The sequence below is a fragment of the Corythoichthys intestinalis genome, chromosome 15 (genome assembly GCF_030265065.1).
Source record: "Corythoichthys intestinalis isolate RoL2023-P3 chromosome 15, ASM3026506v1, whole genome shotgun sequence".
In the NCBI taxonomy this organism is placed as follows: domain Eukaryota; kingdom Metazoa; phylum Chordata; class Actinopteri; order Syngnathiformes; family Syngnathidae; genus Corythoichthys; species Corythoichthys intestinalis.
Window position 1 is genome coordinate 12,691,663 of NC_080409.1, and position 21,147 is coordinate 12,712,809.

Genomic DNA, 21,147 nt, shown 5'->3' on the forward strand with positions numbered 1-21,147 from the left:
GACGACAGGGGAGCTGACAGGATTATTTTATTTATTAATACCAGTGCAAAAAAACAATATGATCACCATAATACTGATTTGCAATGAAACTGTATATACATGTAATTTTTTTCCGAGTGTTTTTTTTTTTTTTCTTCGTGTCAGGTGTTGGTTGGTTTGACAAATTATGTCAATCCGTCCATCATGTGCTACTCAAACGCCCAAAAACAAAGCACGCGGACACGGGAGATGTCGCAATATGTCTACATTTTTCTTAACAGACTAATGAGAGTAGAAAGGCGACATCGTAAAGAGCAAACAATTATTTCTCGTCAGCATTTGACGATCTGAGATGCGGGGACGACAGGGGAGCTGACCGGATTATTTTATTTATTAATACCAGTGCAAAAATTCAACACGATCATCTTAATACTAAAAAACAAAAATACAACAGAGCGAGATGTAAATATGATGTGTTGGTCGTTCCATATTCAGAAATTAAACTTTCGATGTATTTTTATTTTCGTGACAGCAAACATGCTGTATATGTGATTGTATGTGTGATCAAGAACCTGCTAAAGAAAGTCCGTGCGCCCCCGCCCCCTACTCCCCTCACAAAAGGAAAATGTTTAACCGTGTCCTAAATCGAAATGCAAGCACGAGCCATGACTTTGAGCCCATAGAACTAGGACAGACGACGCGGAAGTTCTCCCTCGCTTTTGCAGCAGCAGGAGGGAGACGAGGCTGTCTGTGAAAGCAGAATGATACCGCCTGTCACTCATTTCTGAAACTACGACGAGTGGTCAATGTGGAAGAGAGGGAGGGACCAAGCAATGTCACTTCCCGTTCAGTTATACTGCGAAGCGGTCTTTGGTGATTCGTTCGGCAACGTCACTTCCCGTTCAGTAACCGAACGATTCGTTTGGGCGGGGAGGGAGATGAGGGGGGCGAACGATTCGTTGAACGATTTGTTTGAACGAATCTTTTTACTGAACGAACCGGAATGGATTCGTTTGCTCAAGTGAACGACAAATCTCGTCACTACTCACAACTACTAATTCTCCCACGTTTAGAAGACATGAGTATGGAACGGCGCTGCCCCCAAGCGGCCGGTGGCATTCTCTTCACTCTTAATGTCCATAAATGGCCTCATTGTAATGTTTGAGGCAATATGCCAGCGGGTGCGTTAATTGCGTCAAATATTTTAACGTGATTAATTTAAAAAATTAATTAACGCCCGTTAACGCGATAATTTTGACAGCCCTAATCTTGATACTTTGTATCTCAAAAGGTTATTGATATGCTTCTGCCAAGAATCGAGATATTGTTTAAAAAAGGTGTCAATGTCTAAAAAAAATTTAAAAAATAAAAATGAACCAACAAGTTGCTACCAACTACTGGGAACATTCGTTCATTCGAAACCAGAGCATTCACAGTCATTCTGTCCGATTTTCAGGGCATTTACAGGTCACTTGCTGTTCATTTTAGGGCATTTACGGGTCATTGCCTGTTGAGTTTGAGTCACTGCCTATTCATTTGGGTGATTCCCAGGTCATTTCATGTTCTGTAACTCAAACAGGAAGAGAACCCTAAAGCACCCCAAAATCAACAGGACATAACTGAAAATGAACATGTAAATGACCTTAAATGGCCCAAAATTACTTCATTGCCTGGCATTGGCTGCCACCAACCACCATAGACGTTCAATCCGTTTGAAATGGGAGGGATGGCAGCGAATGAATGAATGTTCATTCGCTGCCACGCCATATCGTTAGATCGTTATCGTGAGCTTTGTATCGCAAATCGTATCGTATCGTGAGGTACCAAATTCCCACTCCTAAGTGGAACAGTGAAGAAATTATTAGCGTAGAACATGAATTATGATTGTTATTTACAGCTGTAGCGCTGCAATGAATGGTAGGAGGCATGTTGGACGACAACAGTGTTGACAGCAGGTGGCAGCAGAGGTTGACTGTCTCCCCCAAGGGAGCAGTGATGGCCAAATGAAGCTTTTTGAATGGAGGTTCGTTTGGTCTTATGACAATCTTATGATGCCGCTGTCAAATAAAAGTTTTGTCAGTAAATATCTTATGGTGTAAATATCCCATAATACAGTGAGGACAGCTGTGGTTTATAGTCCAGTGCAGCTTATCTCTGAACAAAAGCAGTTTTCGAATCGAATTCGGTGGGTGCCAGCTTATAGTCCGAAAATTACGGTCATTGGTTTTGCCCACAAATGGAAAAAGGCAAATCTTGTTGTTCGTGAGATGTGTGCTATGTTATATGTGAGAGTCCTGCTTTAACCATAGGAAAAATCCTGCTTTGGCCTGGGTAAGGTCCAGTTGTGGCATGTGACATTCCCAAAAATGCTCAGTCCAAAACTGAATGGCTCATTAGATGTGGAAAATTGGGAGGCAACCTAGATTTGGACCAACATTCCTATGAAAATGATGAAACTGGAGTTAAATAACATGCGGTTGGTCTCGCAGCATCGTGCAGGTGAAGGAGACGCGCGTGACATCGCTGGCAGCCAACGTTTTCATCGGCGCTTCGGTCCTGATGCTCCCTCTGCCGCTACAGTGGATCCCTAAGCCCGTCCTCTACGGCCTCTTCCTCTACATCGCCATCACATCCATCGACGGCAACCAGATGTGCGACCGCATGGCCCTGCTGCTCAAGGAACAGGTCGGCAGAGGATAGCCGTTTGTCACTTGTAGAGGTCCAATCCGTTTGAAGCGGGAGGGTGGAGAGCCTACTCGTAACAAACTCATTGACGTAATTTGCATTCATTTTCACGGTTTTGTGTTTTTCTTTTGTCTTAATTTTTTTTGCAGGGTTCATGTATTTTTGGGGGTTGCATTTTTTATTGTTTAATTATTTTCCCCATTTCTTGTTGTTTATGTGGTATTTTGGTGTTTCACATTTATTCGCACTTTTATCACATATTAGGCAGCTTTTTTAATTTGTTTGCGCTTTTCCCAGTTTTTGGGCAGTTTTGTGTGGGGTTCTTGCTGTTTCACACTATTTTTTGCTTAAATTCCCCAATTTTGTATTGCGTTTTTACAAACCCTGGCAAAAATGATGGAATCAACAATCTTGGCGGGTGTTCATGGAGTTGTTTAACCCTTAAACCCCTTTCACATAGCCCTTGTGTATGATTACCCGGACATTTAACGGGTCGCGTCTTGTTATTATGCCCGGGACTTTCCCGAGACGAGGCGTGTGTGAAAGCCTGCGTTTGATTCCCAGGTCACAGCACGATGGCTAATGATGTAAATATGGCGGGCTGATCGTCATTTCTTCTTTCTTCGAAGTAAGACGAAAAGCTGTAAACAAACATCACAATTATCAACATGGGGAACTGGAAATGGCAAAATTAAACTGAAAACATACCAAAATTGCTACTGGATCGTACAGCCGAGGAAGAGAGTCAATCGTCAATTTTTGGAAATATGTGGTTTATTTTGTTGCCGATGTTGGAGTCCGCAACTGTGGAAACAAGTTTTTTTTGTTGTTGTTTTTTTTTACTGCCGAAACAAGATTGTACCTCAAAACAGAAAACGACGGAGGGATGCGTTCAAGGGTTTATTAGATAAAAACAAAAATACACGCGATCGCCGAAAAGAGGGAATAAAACAATGGGTCGTGGACAGTAGGTCGACGGGGATCAATAATACTAACCTAAGTGGGAGGCAGAGAGCCAATAAGACAACAAAACATACACTCAAATACCAGCACAACGTAGGGGATTTAAAAAAAAAAAAAAAAAAAAGCGGCAGATAAACAAGCTAGTAAATGCATGAAATTCAAGAGTACAAGGAGTCAATTGATGGCCAGCAAGTTTATATCTTGGCACCCTTCTCTTGGATCACCGGGCTTCAATGCAGTCTTGCTGAGCTAGAATTGGCTGCAGGCACGACATGTGAAACGCTCCCACAACTGGCTCTGTAACAAAACACGAACTGATCAACAATGTGACGGCCAATACCGACCAAAAATGACGTAATGTCCGGGTTTTAAAATCGCGCCAGCAGCCCTCCCTGCACACAGGCTGCCGAGTTGGCAACACGGTCAAGTCTGTGAAAGTGTCCAACCCGCGTCATTCCCGGGATATCTCTCCATGAGTGAAAGCAATGACGTGAGTAAATCCCGTGTCACCTTACACGGGAATTTACCGGGATATGTGTGTGAGAGGGGCTTTAGACCCACAAGTGATTGGACCCTACACTCTTCCATAAATGGGTCAAAAATGACCCGTACTAGAATAAGTGTGTTTTTATGCCATTTTGGTTAAAAATAATCACCAGGAGCAACGTGGGGTTTTGTATCTTGCTCAAGAATACTTAGACAAGGTCATGAGGGCTTTCTTTTCTGAGGAAAAATTTCAGAGGGCTATTTTTTAACCTTTTATTCAACTTTATAAGAGATGTTTCTGAGTGTAGGAAATTCAGGCAATTCTGGAGCTAATATTTTCTATTTGTGTGATTCAATAAACATGCTTTAGGCGTTTCATTGAAGTTCAGTGTTTGCATTGTTCAATTTTTTTTTTTTACACCAATTTTTACTTCAAATGAATATCTGCTCCGAAATTGGTTATCGGCCCCTCTAACTACTAATAATTTGTATTGACCTGAAAAACCCATATCGGTTGACCTATAGTCTGTATTAGGGGGTGCACGATATCCATTTTATAAACCGATATTGATAACTTCCTGCTCCTCAAAGCCGATACCGATATCGATAACAGACTATAAATATATAATTTTTTAAAATGTATATTCACTGCAGTTTTTGAACACCTGGAGGTTTTAAAAAAATCATAATGGTGGATTCAACATAGATTTGCCTTTGACCTCACCAGAATTTAAATAATGACATGAAAATTAATGAACAAAACAAAGACAAGACCAGTCTTGACTTCAAATAAAGTGCCAATATTTATTTTTTCCAAATAAATATAATTTGAGTCAATAACCATCAATTAGTCAATATAATTGAAGATGTGTTTCCTGAACAATTAGCACTGAACTAAAACATAAACCCAACAGGTATTGTGCTTTGTCATCAGATAATATTTGGTGCTACAAGAGACTGTTGTGGTCTTGGTCCATGAAATAACTTTCTTAACCTGGGAGACAGGTTAGGACAGCAAGCCTGTCAATAACCAAAAGGCCTTTCAATAACTTACTAACTTATAACTAACACTGTAAAATGCAAACATCATATAGTAAGGTTCATCACTCATTCCTCAGAACAAAAATATGGTAGAACAAAAAGGATTAATGGCTTGCCTTATAATAATCAATATAAACGGCAGTGAGTGAACCCATGTTCAATAAAGTATGAGGCTGCTTCTCTGCATAGTATAAAATCATACCAAGCATGCTGACAGGACTAACATTACATGACAACTATTATATGTATAGCATAGCACACTAGCTTGAGCTACTAGCCTTAAGCATTGGCTGGCTTCTATAACACAACAACTTATGAAGTTCTGTACATATGACCCTTCACCACCGAAGTAAACATATATTGCACATCCATATGTTATCGTAAACATAAATACTTAGACATATATTTCAGAGGCAGAAACGTAAGTAATTGAAAGCATTCACCGATGGTCAATGCTACCACTAGGCACAGCACTGTGTAAAGTGAATGAGTGGCAGCAATGCCCCGCAAATGGTCAACTGATTTCCCAGTCAGCCAGCACAGTACATATCATCGGTCCTATTAATAATGTTGTTGGAATTATTGGCATGACGTCATAATTCCTATTATCCGACCGATAACTATCGGACCAATAATTATCGCTTTCACTGGCATTAATCAACTTTGAGAAGGGTGGCAGGCACCCTGCCACAAAACAAAAACAAAACAAAACTACTAATGTGCTGACTGCTTTACGGCATACGTCACTTCACCCTTTCCTCATTCTTTATAAAGACGGAAGTCGATGCGAACGTTTTCGCGTGAATTCTGCAAAGATGGAAGAGCAACAAAAGAGAGTGTTTTGTCCAAGGAGACCTCAGAGAAAGGGAGCCTACCAGGATAAAAGGACACCCAAGAATAAATATTGGCCCGGCTTTCACTCGCTGGTGTGAGTCCCGCTCTCAGCCCAACTCCACATCATCATATGATATTGTTTAGCCACAATTGGATTCATTACCTCATCACAATTCATTCTTCATACAGCCGCTGGAAAACTAAATGTCGTTCAATCCAACTGCAGGCAACTGATGCAACTGTGAGATCAGGATTTTACGATACTGTGCGCTGGTCTTCATGGGAAATTCAGTCTTCCTTAAAGCAAAACACTACCGCTTTTTACCACCTGCACAGCTAAAATCGACCAAAACTGAAAGTTCCCTAGTGTTGCTTGAAGGAGTTTGATTTTAAAAAAAATACTGCGTGATTAAATTGAGCAATTCAATCAATTTTTTCCCTCGGACTTGGTCTAAAAAATAGTTACAGATGACCACATTTTTTCAGGTTGATTTCTTTTTAAGTGTTTACTAAAGCCAAAAAAATGCCATTGTAGTTAGTTTTAGTTTTGTGTCATGTCCATGATCTGCTTTTTTTTCTAGAAAATTGAACATCTGCATGAAACTCCTCCAACACTGGTAATTGCATCATCTTTGCCAGGGGTTGTATTTTTGTGGTTTACTCGATTTTCATTTTTTTTCCTTGTCTGTACGATTTTTCCCATTTTTTACCCTTTTTTTTATTCCTCACTGTACGCTATTAACATTAATAGATGTTCAATCCATTTGAAGTGGGCTGGCAGCTGGTGAACGAACGTTCTTTCTACTAGTAACAAACTAATCGAATCTTTTGTTGTTGTTTTTTTCTTTAGACGTCATACCCGCCCACCCACTACATCCGTAAAGTGCCCCAGAGGAAGATCCACTACTTCACCTTCCTGCAGATGATGCAGCTGCTGGTGCTGTGCACGTTTGGCATGTACCCCATCCCCTACATGAAGATGATCTTTCCCTTGGTCATGATCCTGCTCATCCCCATCAGGTGAGGAGGCTCCACTTCCTGTGCGCCACTCAATATATATCAAAACACGATATCAAACTTTTTATCCACATTTTACGCGTCTATTATTATTGGCACTAATGGGCCATTTACATGGTGACACTGCGACACAAAGACAACAATTGTGTTGCGGAATGGCCTCGCCTTTACATAGTGACTAGCGGGCAACGGTTTGCGGTTCAAAGCCGAACCTTAAGGTTCGCCCTGTACGGTTCAATATGCCTTTATGAACCGCGCCTTTTCGTTTTTGCAATTAATGTATTCCGAACGCTTGTGGAATGAATTGATCGAGCTCTGTGTGCCTATGTGTGACGTGAAGCACCGCTGTGGAGAAATTCCCGCCCCGCAAGTAAATGTTGGATCGCTGTCAAGCACCTGTGTAATAGAAGCCAAGTAACGCCCTCTCTCGCTTACAAGCGAAGTGAAAGTGAAACAAGAAAGAAAACATAGCTACGGCGAGCGGAGGAGTGGAGAGACCGAATTTTGAGGAAGCACCGGCTTCTTTCAAATCTGCGGTGTGGCAACATGGTTGGTTTTCCCGTGGACTACAATCCAGAGGGAGAGAAAATATTGAAGAAAAAAAAATTTGCAAGCATTGCTCAGCGCTTGTTCCCCATGCTAACGGCAACACTTTTATAACATGACTCCGGTACCTCAGCCGGCATCACCCACAGATATCACTTTCTCAGGGTAGGACAACCCCGAAGATGACACCAGTGAAAACACACGGCCGGCTTCGTTATTTGCAACCCTTGACCCACGTTACATTGTTCCCTCGCGGACATATTTCTCCAACAACGTAATCCCCGACATTTATGAAATGGCACGCAAAGCCATCGAAGATGATATCGCTAAAGGACAGTTTCGCCCTGACCACTGATAGTTGGACGTCCCGTGCTAAAGAGTGCTACTACCTAACTGTGACGGTCCACTATAATTCATACCTGTCAAATTGTATGGTCTCGTCGTAATTTGTACAAGTGAGCACTTATTTTTAAATGTGTACGCCGTACGTTACGTTCAAAATCTGCACGTTTTTCGTGCATTACGTTTTTTTTTTTTTCATCCGTTAGGATTTGGTCACCGTTTCTGCAACGAGACAATGCGTTGGTTGAATGACGCGAGAAAAGTCAGAGACTCGGAGAGGGAAGAGTGTTTGTTGAGACGCTGTAGCAAACGCGATGCTAGGCTAGGTGGCTCCAATATTACCTGACTTAGCCGACAACATACAATCTACGCCTAGATATCTCATGCATATAGAACTACATAAGAAATGACAGACTCTTTAGTGTTAGTAAACAGCCGCCATTTTAGAGCAGTAAACTTCTCAGAAAGGCTCTGTTGTAGTAAACCTTCCGAGTGAACCTAAGCAACTTTTTAATCTAACATACTCCTAAATCGGTAAAATCTTGACTTGAGTCTATCTTTAAAGGATTAAACAGTTTTAAAATTTTGACATGTCGAAAGTAGACAGAAGGGAACTAATGCAAAAACAGGAGCAATTTTATCAACTTTAACGGTTGATTCACAACATTAAATTACCTCCAAACATAGCAAAGGTTACTATGTTTTTGGGTTTGTTCATTTTTTTTTTTTAAATGAAAAAAAAAAACAAAACATGAAAGGTATCACCAGTTACTTTGCCAAATAACTTTTTTACTACTGTGTGTGTATTTCAGTAGTCAGTCACTACACTAGCCAAAGAGCAAAGAGGCATTTTAACAGTTAAAAATGTTTACATTTTAAGTGTTTATTTCATTTTTTAAAAAAGCAAAATAAAGAAAGTTTAAAAAAAAAAAAAAAAAGCAAAAGGCAAACCGAAACTGAACCGAAACCGTGATCCCAAAACCGAGAAAAAATAAAATGCAAAACGCAAACTGAAACCGTGATCCCAAAACCGAGGTTCAAACCGAACCGTGGGCTAACTGAACCATTGCACCCCCAATAGTGACGCCGAAAACGGAAGGCGAAGACACAACTTTTGAATCGGGCTGCAATGCGGAAGGATTCGATAGCGGGGACTGCACTGCAACCATATGAATGGAACGCTCTCATGCTGATGACATGAGCACTCGTATAGCTCACAGTCGCTGCTCGTAAAATTCAAAACGGCAAACATGGTGGAATGTCGGCTTTAATTGACTATTTTTATAATATTTTTTATTTGAATATATTTTATTTTTGCGTTTTTGTGCCTTTTGAAGCAAGTGGGGGGAAAAAATATATATATATATATTAGGGCTGTCAAAATTATCGCGTTAACGGGCGTTAATTAATTTTTTAAATTAATCACGTTAAAATATTTGACGCAATTAACGCACCCGCTGGCATATTGCCTCAAACATTACAATGAGGCCATTTATGGACATTAAGAGTGAAGAGAATGCCACCGGCCGCTTGGGGGCAGCGCCGTTCCATACTCATGTCTTGTAAACGTGGGAGAATTAGTAGTTGTGAGACGTTTATGCTGTATTCACAATGCAATGCAAATTGCTATTTGTGCTCCACACATATTTCGTTAAGTTTTCTTTCTTTTAGTGGCAATTATGTGTCTCTTGTTTTATTTTGGGTAAGATATGTACAGATACAGTGGGGAGAACAAGTATTTGATACACTGCCAATGGGTTTTGGCAGTGTATCAAATACTTGTTCTCCCCACTGTATATGTTATACAGTAAAGGCGAGTGGACACAGGCGCGCCATTTATTGGCATAAGCTTCTCCTTCACAACAAACATAAGTATCCTTTAGTGAAAGCACAACAAAAATAATATTCCTATCTCTCAAAAAAAAAAAAATGTTCTCAAAAAGAAAAGCACTTCAGTCTATAGTAATGAGGCCCTATTCTGACACACAGTTAAACAACAATGCTAAATAAACTGGCATTCCATATCAATTTAGCTATGCAAAATACACGTAAAACTTTTCACTCTATTTTTATTATTGTTATTTTTATTCTCATTATTATTATATTAACTCTACTTTTGATTGAAAATTTTACAAATTTTATTAAAACGAAAACATGAAGAGGGGCTTTAATATAGAATTACTATAACTTGTAACTATAACATTTATCGTTTAAGAACTACAAGTCTTTCTATCCGTGGATCACTTTAACAGAAAGAATGTTAATAATGCCATTTGTGGATTTATTGTTACAATAAACAAATACAGTACTGATGTACAGTATGTTGTATGTATATATCCGTCATGTGTCTTATGTTTCCATTCCAACAATAATTTACATAAAAATATGGCATATTTTATAGATGGTTTGAAGTGCGATTAATTGCGATTAATTAATTTTTAAGCTGTAATTAACTCGATTAAAAATTTTAATCGTTTGACAGCCCTAATATATATATATGGCGGAAAACACGGACAAGACTGAAAAAGCAGTTTCTGCTCTTGTACTCCTCTTTATGGCGCATTAAGCCCCCGAACTATTTTTAATTTGTCCGTTTTACCCTTGGACACCGTTTACAGACGTCGCGCAACTGCTTTTGTTTCAACCCAGCCATAAAACGAAGGTAATTCATTATATTTATTTTTCAAAATGTCTGTAATTTTTAGCTTACAATCAATAATTGATGTCTAATATTTCGTTTAAAAAAAAAAAAGACTTTATAAAATTATTAACTCGCATATTTTAAACTTTAAAACAAACGACGTCACAATGAAAAAAATGGTGTCTGTAAAAAAAGTCACAGCTATCTACCTTAATACAGTGCCTTGCAAAAGTATTCGGCCCCCTTGAACCTTGCAAACTTTCGCCACATTTCAGGCTTCAAACATAAAGATATGAAATTTTAATTTTTTGTCAAGAATCAACAACAAGTGGGACACAATCGTGAAGTGGAACAACATTTATTGGATAATTTAAACTTTTTTAACAAACAAAAAACTGAAAAGTGGGGCGTGCAATATTATTCGGCCCTCTTGCGTTAATACTTTGTAGCGCCACCTTTTGCTCCAATTACAGCTGCAAGTCGCTTGGGGTATGTTTCTATCAGTTTTGCACATTGAGAGACTGACATTCTTGCCCATTCTTCCTTGCAAAACAGCTCGAGCTCAGTGAGGTTAGATGGAGAGTGTTTGTGAACAGCAGTCTTCAGCTCTTTCCACAGATTCTCGATTGGATTCAGGTCTGGACTTTGACTTGGCCATTCTAACACCTGGATACGTTTATTTTTGAACCATTCCATTGTAGATTTGGCTTTATGTTTTGGATCATTGTCCTGTTGGAAGATAAATCTCCGTCCCAGTCTCAGGTCTTGTGCAAATACCAACAGATTTTCTTCCTGAATGTTCCTGTATTTGGCTGCATCCATCTTCCCGTCAATTTTAACCATCTTCCCTGTCCCTGCTGAAGAAAATCAGGCCCAAACCATGATGCTGCCACCACCATGTTTGACAGTGGGGATGGTGTGTTCAGGGTGATGAGCTGTGTTGCTTTTACGCCAAACATATCGTTTTGCATTGTGGCCAAAAAGTTCAATTTTGGTTTCATCTGACCAGGGCACCTTCTTCCACATGTTTGGTGTGTCTCCCAGGTGGCTTGTGGCAAACTTTAAACGGACTTTTTATGGATATCTTTGAGAAATGGCTTTCTTCTTGCCACTCTTCCATAAAGGCCAGATTTGTGCAGTGTACGACTGATTGTTGTCCTATGGACAGACTCTCCCACCTCAGCTGTAGATCTCTGCAGTGATCATGGGCCTCTTGGCTGCATCTCTGATCAGTTTTCTCCTTGTTTGAGAAGAAAGTTTGGAAGGACGGCCGGGTCTTGGTAGATTTGCAGTGGTCTGATGCTCCTTCCATTTCAATATGATGGCTTGCACAGTGCTCCTTGAGATGTTTAAAGCTTGGGAAATCTTTTTGTATCCAAATCCGGCTTTAAACTTCTCCAAAACAGTATCTCGGACCTGCCTGGTGTGTTCCTTGGCTTTCATAATGCTCTCTGCACTTTAAACAGAACCCTGAGACTATCACAGAGCAGGTGCATTTATACGGAGACTTGATTACACACAGGTGGATTCTATTTATCATCATCGGTCATTTAAGACAACATTGGATCATTCAGAAATCCTCACTGAACTTCTGGAGTGAGTTTGCTGCACTGAAAGTAAAGGGGCCGAATAATATTGCACACCCCACTTTTCAGTTTTTTATTTGTTAAAAAAGTTTAAATTATCCAATAAATGTTGTTCCACTTCACGATTGTGTCCCACTTGTTGTTGATTCTTGACAAAAAAATTAAATTTCATATCTTTATGTTTGAAGCCTGAAATGTGGCGAAAGGTTGCAAGATTCAAGTGGGCCGAATACTTTTGCAAGGCACTGTAACTATCGCTTAATTGTATTTTTTTTTCCATTACTGTCGTACTGTGTATTTTCCCCACTATTTTAGATGGTAAATAATCGATCCAAACAAAGAAAAATGGGAAAAAAACGTTTAAAAGGGCAAATATATAAAAAAGAAAATCTCGACCACACCTCTGTCTGCGATTTCTGCATCGCGACCCTTGTTATATTATCATGTTTCACCCATAAAATCTCCCAAAAATCCAGTTGTGGCCATTCACAGCTGTGTCTTGACACTCATTGATACATGCTACATGGAGTTTTTGGATTGAAACAAGGTTAGTACACAATAATATCTCATTAAAATCATGGCGTCTTTAATTATGCTCTCGCGTGCTCTTACTTCCAGATAGGGTTTGCTGTTTAATTTTTTTTTTTTTAAATGCCCTCCTGTTTAAAATTTTTCTTCCCCCAGAAAATTAAGATTTTAAGCTTTCCAATGATGTGTCACACATGCATATCGGACAATTTTGAAATTTGGCCAAAATGGGGGTCTCAGAGCAGAACTTCAAGTCACCTGAGCGTTTACCGCCACATATAAATATTGTTTAAATTGTATTTATTTTTTTCTTTAAATTTCAGGACACAACAGAACTAACAACACAATTTGCTCCAATATCAACATTAATTTCTTGGGTATCAATGTTATTATGGTAGCTTAATATACAGCAGTCTTAAAGGGATCCTCTATTTTTAAGACAATTCTTAAAAGATAAATGTTAGTATGAGTTATAATAATTTGACATTAAAACCCCTCTTAATGTTTTTGTTTTAATAAAGTTTGTAAAATTATTTTAAGTAATAGGTCGCCATTCTTGTTACGTCGCAGTGCGTGACGTCACTGGTCCCGTTGCCGAAATTCCAGCATGTCACTCATTAGCTTTCCCAACATGTCGTCAGTTCTACCCTTCCTATTTGAACCAGATCTGAAAAGTGAAGAGCAGGACTGCACTGTCGGTCGTTCACAAGACGAGCTTCAGGGAAAAATGCGTGCAACAAATACCTGATAAGACAAAAGTTGGGCAAAACTGGTGATGCAAGAGAGTGCTGTTGGGAAGTGGGAACTCCGGTTGGGAGCCAAAATGTATGCTGTTTGGAACTCCGGTTTTATTAGCAGATATTCAAGGTAAGCATATTGCGTTTTCAAACTTATCCTAATATAATTATGGAGATAATTAGCATCCAGAGCTGTCGTGTGCTTTACATACAGTACAGGCCAAAGAGCACACCTTGTGAAATCCATGTCTTGTACATTGTAACGCGTGGTGGCTAGGATACGTGGATAAAAGTACCAAAAAGGGGAGAAGCTTCCACTTATGCACATTTATTCACAAAAAATAATATTTCCACCTTGACCACTCTTCACTTGGGAGCTCAGCAGTACACAAACACGCGTTCCCTGACGAACTCCAACATTGTTGTAAGGTCCACGTCAGAGTCACTGTCGTCACTGTAGCGTGCCATATTGCTTTAATTATTTAGTATGATTTGGGGAAAACTTACACGAAGAATAGTTAACAGAAAAGATAGCAATAATAATCCAAATCCGCGTTTTTACTCACTCGAAGATCCAGGAATTAGACCGATCCCATGGCAATGTCGTAGCCACGATCAGGCCGTCGCTTCCACAAAATAGACTGATCCGAAAAGCCGCTGTGGGACCGACAAATCAAAAAAATGGACAGATCCGAAACCAATATTGCAGACGCGGTGGGACTGTCGGATCAAGAAAATAGACGGATCCCTTACTTGACTGAGGATCCAGGAAAAATGTTCGGGCGCCAGTTGTAACGCATGGTGGGTAGGATACGTGCATACAGGGACCAAAAAGGGGAAGAAGCTTCCACTTATGGGCATTTATTCACTAAAAATAATAATTCCACCTTTACCACTCACTTCACTCCCCTTGTTTCCATTTGACTGAAAATTGAATCCAAAAGCAGCACATCGTGGCATTTTACTTCGCGCGTTTAGGCAGCAATAAGCAATTGTTGAACACGCTACACATTTGGAAAGATCCCAATGACGTCATCACTTCTCCCCGCAAACCATGGAGCCAACTAACAGTCAAAATATGGACTAAATATTATAAAACATTGCCATTGATTTAACATTTTGTGTGTTTCTAACAACATATTTTAGTACAAGAGAACAATTGTGGTTTATTAGAGCCTACATGTATTTAAGATAGAGGATCACTTTAAAACACCACTAGTTGCAAGTAGATAATAAGATATCGTCACATTTGGGCAAAATTATGTCCCGCCTCTGCTTACGCTGGATCGTTTTAGCTTGTCGCACTACTTGATACGTGTTAACATCTGTGGCAGGTCACCTCCCCCTAAAAAAGTGAGGGTTAGAACTCTCACAATTGTTGTATCATTTTTCACCAAATAATTAAAAATGGTGGCATATCAATATCATGAAATAAAATGTATTTATTTTATATGTGATGGGAGATCTTATTCCATCTCCAAAGAGTTAATGGAATAGCGCGCGTGCGTATGTGCGTGCGCATCCGTCTTTGAAGTGCAAATGCTGATATCTTATTGAAAAGAAGCGCACTGGGGAGAGAGCACAAGTTGCATATACAACAGCACATACTACCTTACCGTATAGAAAATCATGTATAATGCAGATGCAACATCTGCTAGCTTTCATGTGTCTGTTTCAAAAAGAGAATATTTAGCGTTTGTTCATTTATTTATTAATTTCTTTTACATTCTTCAAAATGTTGAAAAACCGTCAATGTGATGATATTGCTGTCTTTCATTGAGGGCTACAGAAATTTTATTTTAGTAAATGACATCGACACACATGACTTACCTTTAGGAGCCTCACAAAATGATATTGGATTGGATGTTTATTGCCATCAATGGCACTGGAGCATGATTGTTCATTACCACGATATATATACATTTTAATTGTTTGGTGAAAAATGAAATTTTCAAACTTTTGACAAAACAACATGGTGAAATGTAATAAAGTAAAGGTAGTTTGTTGCTGTATGTAAGTACATTTTTTGTGTATCTGTACTTGAGTTGTAATATGAAGTGGTACTTTTTACTTCACTACATTTACAGCACGTATTTGTACTTTTTTACTCCACTACTTTTCAAATTGTCGCCTACATTACACGTTACTTTTGTTTGTCTCATTGTGAAATGATAGTTTTGTTTTCATGCCTTCGGCGCAATCGCCATTCTGTAATTGAGCACAAGAGGCAGCAACACGAATACAAGCAAGATTAGGCAGGTGAACAAGACCATTAAACCAACAGTGAGAGCAGAGGGGTGCTGCACACTCTTGTACAGTAGGTGGGGGTATGCACCTGATAGTTGCTTGAAATCCTCCATTAAGCTTTTCATTAATCAATTTGCCATTTTTTAGATTAGTTTTGGAGTTGTTTTTAGCTTCTTAAGCTTATGTTTATAGTGCAGTCAATTTTATTGCCCCCCCCCCCCCCCCCCCAATTCTGCAGTTTTATATGAAATTGAGCTGTCAATGAATTTTCTAGTTCTTTGTAATATTGTCTCAGATCTCTGTGTGTTTATATCAGTGTTGTTTTTGGTAGTCGTTTTAATTTTTGCTTTAGTCTTAGGTTTTTTGGATGAAAATACTTACAATGGTACCTCTACATACGAAGTTAATTCGTTCCAGGACCTTGTCTGTAAGTCAAAATGGTCGTATGTCGAGCAGGATTTTCTCATAAAAATACAATATAATTCCATCAATTCGTTCCACAGCCCGAAAACCTACACTAAATTCTTAATAAATACTGATGTTACTATTGCAAATATCAATTACAAAAAGCAAAACAAATAAATTATGAATAAAAGTCTGAATAATAATACAAGAAAGCCTGCAAAAAGTTTGCTAAAGACATTTCAACAAAGCACATGGATTACTGGAACCATGTCGTATGGTCTGATGAGACGGATGGGCTTTGTTGTGTACCGTCTTCAGAAGAGGCTTCCTCCTGGGGTGACAGCCATGCACGTCAATTTGATGTAGAGTGCATCGTATGGTCTGGGCACTAACAGGCTGACCCCCCCACCTCTTCAATCTCTGCAGCAATTCTGACAGCACTCCTGTAACGAGTCACATGACATTTTGGAGGGAAAATGACAAGCAGTACTCAATTTGGACATTTAGGGATGTACGTAGTTTCTAAGGGGTGTACTCACTTTTGTTGCCAGGGCTTTATATATTAATGGCTATTAGAGCTGTCCCGACTAGTCGACATAGTCGATGTCATCGATGACGTAAATCCGTCGATGAGCACAACATCCCGTCGACGGCTAATGAAGGGTTAAAAATATATATGCGTGGAAAGTTCAGAATGTCGGACGCTTGGTATGCAAGTGGGGAAAGCGGCACAAAGCCAAAAAAGCACACCAGAGTCCAAAACATTGACTTATTTTTAAAGAAACAAAGGAGGGTACACTGTTGTGTCCTGTCTCTTCAATGCCAAGCTTGGCTGGACGTCAGCCGTGAATGATAACGACAGGAGATTGTAAGTCCGTCTAACTAACTAATGACATGTTTTATTGAAGTTGCTAAGCCTGTCCCGATATGCAATGAGTCAGTTTATCGCATGGTAAATAAAAATGAGGGCGGTCATTTTCACGGCTGTGTTTTATCGCTGCGCGTGCGTGCGTGCATACATTTGTGCGTGCGTGCTGATGGCATATGAGACTCCAGTTCTCTCATCAACATGCTGTAGAATTAAAGTTCAGACATACAAAATAAGAAAACATATCTATATTAAACACTATATACGTTAGCATTGCTACATTGAGGTGGATGGGGAAAAAAGACGACCTACTTTAGCCGGCTATAAAACAGGTAGCCTTCTCCAAAACTTGCAGTTAAAAGGTGACACTTCAAACATGAAAGATCGCTGGTTAACAGCATTTGCAAAAGGAAAAAAAATCTATTACTGACAACACATGCAATGACAAAAAGTGCATTTTTTTGCGGAGTGTGAAGCTTAAATTAGCGGTTTAGCGAACGTACTTCCGGTGAACATTTCAAAATAAAAGCATGTAATGTTTGTCATATAAATAACGATTTCTGGAGTTAATCCCACATACTTCAGATTCTACACTAAGAATACCTTTAAAATGGCACCCTTTATGAAAATTCTGATTGGCAATGAATAATAATTATAATACTATTATATGTAGTACTACAGTATACTATAATATTAATGCTAGGTATTTTTTTAAAGAATTGTTTTGAATTATTTTGGAAAGGTGAAGTCAATGTTCTGAATCTGTTTGCATTCCATTCTTTTTCACAAGTTAATTCTATCAGCATTTGAACTCATTGCTTATTTGTGATTTATTATTGTTATTTATCTGTTTATTTGTACTTTAATCAAGAATTTAAGTGTTCCAAAATGTTTTTGTGAATTGACAAGCGTAAAAAAAAATTCATTAATAAATTAGTTTTAAAAAAATAAATATATATTTTTTTTAATTATAAGATTAGTCGACTAATCGTAAAAATAGTCGGCTGATTAATCGGGAGAAATTTAGTCGTTTGGGACAGCCCTAATGGCTATATTTTGATTTATTTTGAGGGGAAAATAAATTAACTCTTTTATATAAGCTGAACACAGACTACTTTTCATTATGTCAAAGTGTCGTTTTGTCAGTGTTGTCCCATGAAAAGATATACTTAAATATCTGCAGAAATACGAGGGTTGTACTCACTTTTGTGATACACTTTACATGCAGGTAATGCTGTTATATCGTCCCTACCAATGTTGAGACCATCCCCCATGCCCTTTATTTGTTACATGTTCTGATTCATTTTTATGCTTTATAAAAGATTTATGTCTAAATTTGGGGGGTCTTTGAACGGATTAGGGCATTTACATGAAAAACGCGTCTCTACTTACACAAATTTCAGTTTACGAAACTTCCAGAACAAATTAATTTCGTAACTAGAGGTACCACTGTATAAGTACGTAAAAAATATTTTAATGGCAGAACAGGACAACAGAAAATGAAATTGAAAAATACAACTAAAAATTACAAAATCCTAAATTAAATCCTAAAATAAAGCATCATAAGATTTATAACAAAAAAAAGGAAATAAAAGTAAAAATAAAAGTAACACATTAAAATAGATAAAAAGGAACTTGTTAACAAATTAAATTAATATAATTTATATTTTATTCCATGTATTTTGTAATTGTTATTTTCACATACTGGTATACTGCCCTAATGTTTTTTAAGTCGGGAGTGAAAGGGTTTTGAAATTTCCTTTCCACAAACATTAGCGTTAGCAAACATTTTGCTTCCTCCTACAAATGTCATGTGAACTTTCCTTTTGGGTGTGTCTACACAGGAACAGGGTGCTTCCTCACATTATTGAGGCCAAATACTTGGACATCATGGATGCCCAACACATGTAGCTGCGGAGGACCGGCCAGCATCAGATGGAAAAACGGGTGCAAAGAAAAGACGTATTTTGTTTGTGGCTGGAATTCACAGACACTCTGCTCCTCGTGTGTGTACTTGAGTACTTGAAATACTCACTAATGCCGTGTCGGTCAGCGCGCCGTGTTTTTTGCTCCACGTGATGTATTCTTACGCTATGTTGACCAGTAGTTAAAAACTAGTTCCCAAAGGTAGCGTGGATGGACCCGACCCTCTTCCAAAACATTCCCTTTAACTCATTGGCTGCCATTGACGGCGATAGACGTCCAATCTGGTTCATGTGGGAGGTATGGCCTCCCACTTCAAATGGATTAGACGTCCACAAATCATAAACTCAAGTTAATTGATGGCAGAATCATGAAAAGAGCTTTCGTGGCAACTGCCAACATGGCCTTAGGGTGGCCATCTTTCTAGGGGCAATGTTCCCATCAAAGTCAATGTATTAGCATTCAAATGAAGTCGCTCATTTCTCAACCGATTATTTCATCAACGTCAAAGCATCTGCTATTGACTCAGTGGCTGCCATTGACGCTGCTAAACGTCCAATCCGTTTGAAGCGAATGTTCATTCTCTGTCAACACTTGCGCTTTAAATGGATTGGACATCTACTAGTAATAAACAAATTGGTTGGAGGGTGAATCTTGGCAAGAGGAAGAACAAAAATTCAGTTTGTTAATTTACTGTCATCCCTCCGACTTCTAACGGATTGGACGTTTATCGCTGTCAATGGCAGACAATAAATTATAATATACGTAAACACATGCATACATAGTCTATACTGTATGTGTGTAATTTAGAACGTCAGCATAAACCAAAACATTTAATTTTATGGCAATTCTCAATATATTGTTGCATTTAAGAAAAAGCAAAGAAAAAAACAGCTTTAATTGTTTCTTTGTTCATTTTTTTGTTGTTGTTGTTTCTAATCAAGAAACTCACATCGTTGTCATTGTCGGGAGTGTCGGTCCGCCATCTTGTCTTCACATGTTTACGTGTGGGAAAACATTGCCCGAATCCCCAAAAAAATGGTGGAAATGCAGCTATTTTTTAAAACAGTGACGTCTCGTAATAGTTGGGATTAACGACGTTGTTTGCCAAAAGTAGGATTTGTACGCATGTTGCTTTTTCCCGCCACACCACACCAATACACGGAGGGTCCTGGAATGCAACGCGTGACCATTCAGCAATACTGTGTATAAGAAAAAAAAAAAAGCTCAGCGAGCTGTATTTTTCAAGAATTTAAAAAAAAAAAAAAAAAAACATCCCCTGGTGTTCCGTCGGACCGCGCGAGGGAAGTGCTAAGCCGACGTACGGACATTTGCATAATCCTCGGAATGATCCTCACGGGAAAAGAGAGGAAAGAGGAGTTACGTACAAACTTTTCATCATCCCAAAAGTGTTTCTTGACTTTCCCTGCAGTTGTTTTTTTTTTTTTTTTTTTTTAAATTTTTTTTTTTTTAGGGTGTATTAATTTTCCGTACCCAGTTTGTTTAAATTTCTAACTATGAATGTGTTGTTTTTATACGTATATAATAGTGCTGTACGATATGATGATAAATGTCCCCAAAATTTTCTATTGTGCAATCAACATTTTCCTGCAAATTTGTGTGGAAATTATACCTGAAAAAATTGAACACATTGGCTGCCATTGATAGCGCTAGATGTCCAATCCATGTGAAGTGGGAGGGAAGGCAGCTTTCATTCACTGCTACCCTCCCACTTCAAATGGTTTCGACGTCTACTAGCAATTAAAATTGAGAAAAGTTCGGATTTGGCTTTTAAGAGCCACATCATCAATGGCACTGATATCAATATTGTCATATGTCATAAAATGGCCCATATTGTGACCCCCCCACCCCCATATCGCACTGCACTAATTATACACACATACTCTTTTAGATGTCATTTTTATGTTGTGGAAAAAGATCAGCTATATTTGTAAGCTGGAATATGATGTAAAAATATCTTAAGAGAATGTGTTGGTTTATATAGTATATAAATACATAAATATATAAATTGATATATACATATATATACTGTACACTGAAAAGATCTGAAGCTGTTTGCCAAATAAAAAGTAGAAGTAATGGTGTTTTTTTTTTCTTTGCAAACAATAATGTCATGCTAACCTGGTAATGTGTGTGTAATATAGTGTCTCCTGCTGGGACTCATTCAACTCTTTATGCTTTAAACTGGCCTCTTGCGACACCTTCAGGCCGTTACCTTCGTCGTCAAAGCTTCAAAACGAGTAGGCGTTTGGATTTGAGTAAAGTAAAAAATGTTAAAATTAAAAAATTAGTCACATG

General features: G+C 38.6%; 1 protein-coding gene across 6 annotated transcripts in view; it reads left to right on the forward strand.

Annotated features, from left to right (window-relative positions):
• Positions 1-20,928, forward strand: part of slc4a11 (solute carrier family 4 member 11) — a 150,832-nt gene extending 129,904 nt beyond the window's left edge. For all 6 annotated transcript variants that reach the window (XM_057860404.1, XM_057860407.1, XM_057860406.1 and 3 more), the window contains 3 exons: positions 2,469-2,664; positions 6,839-7,008; positions 18,750-20,928. In XM_057860404.1, the coding sequence (XP_057716387.1) occupies positions 2,469-2,664; positions 6,839-7,008; positions 18,750-18,816 (433 nt within the window). In that variant the 3' untranslated portion in view covers positions 18,817-20,928. The remainder of the gene's footprint in view (positions 1-2,468; positions 2,665-6,838; positions 7,009-18,749) is intronic.
• The last annotated feature ends 219 nt before the right edge of the window (positions 20,929-21,147 follow it).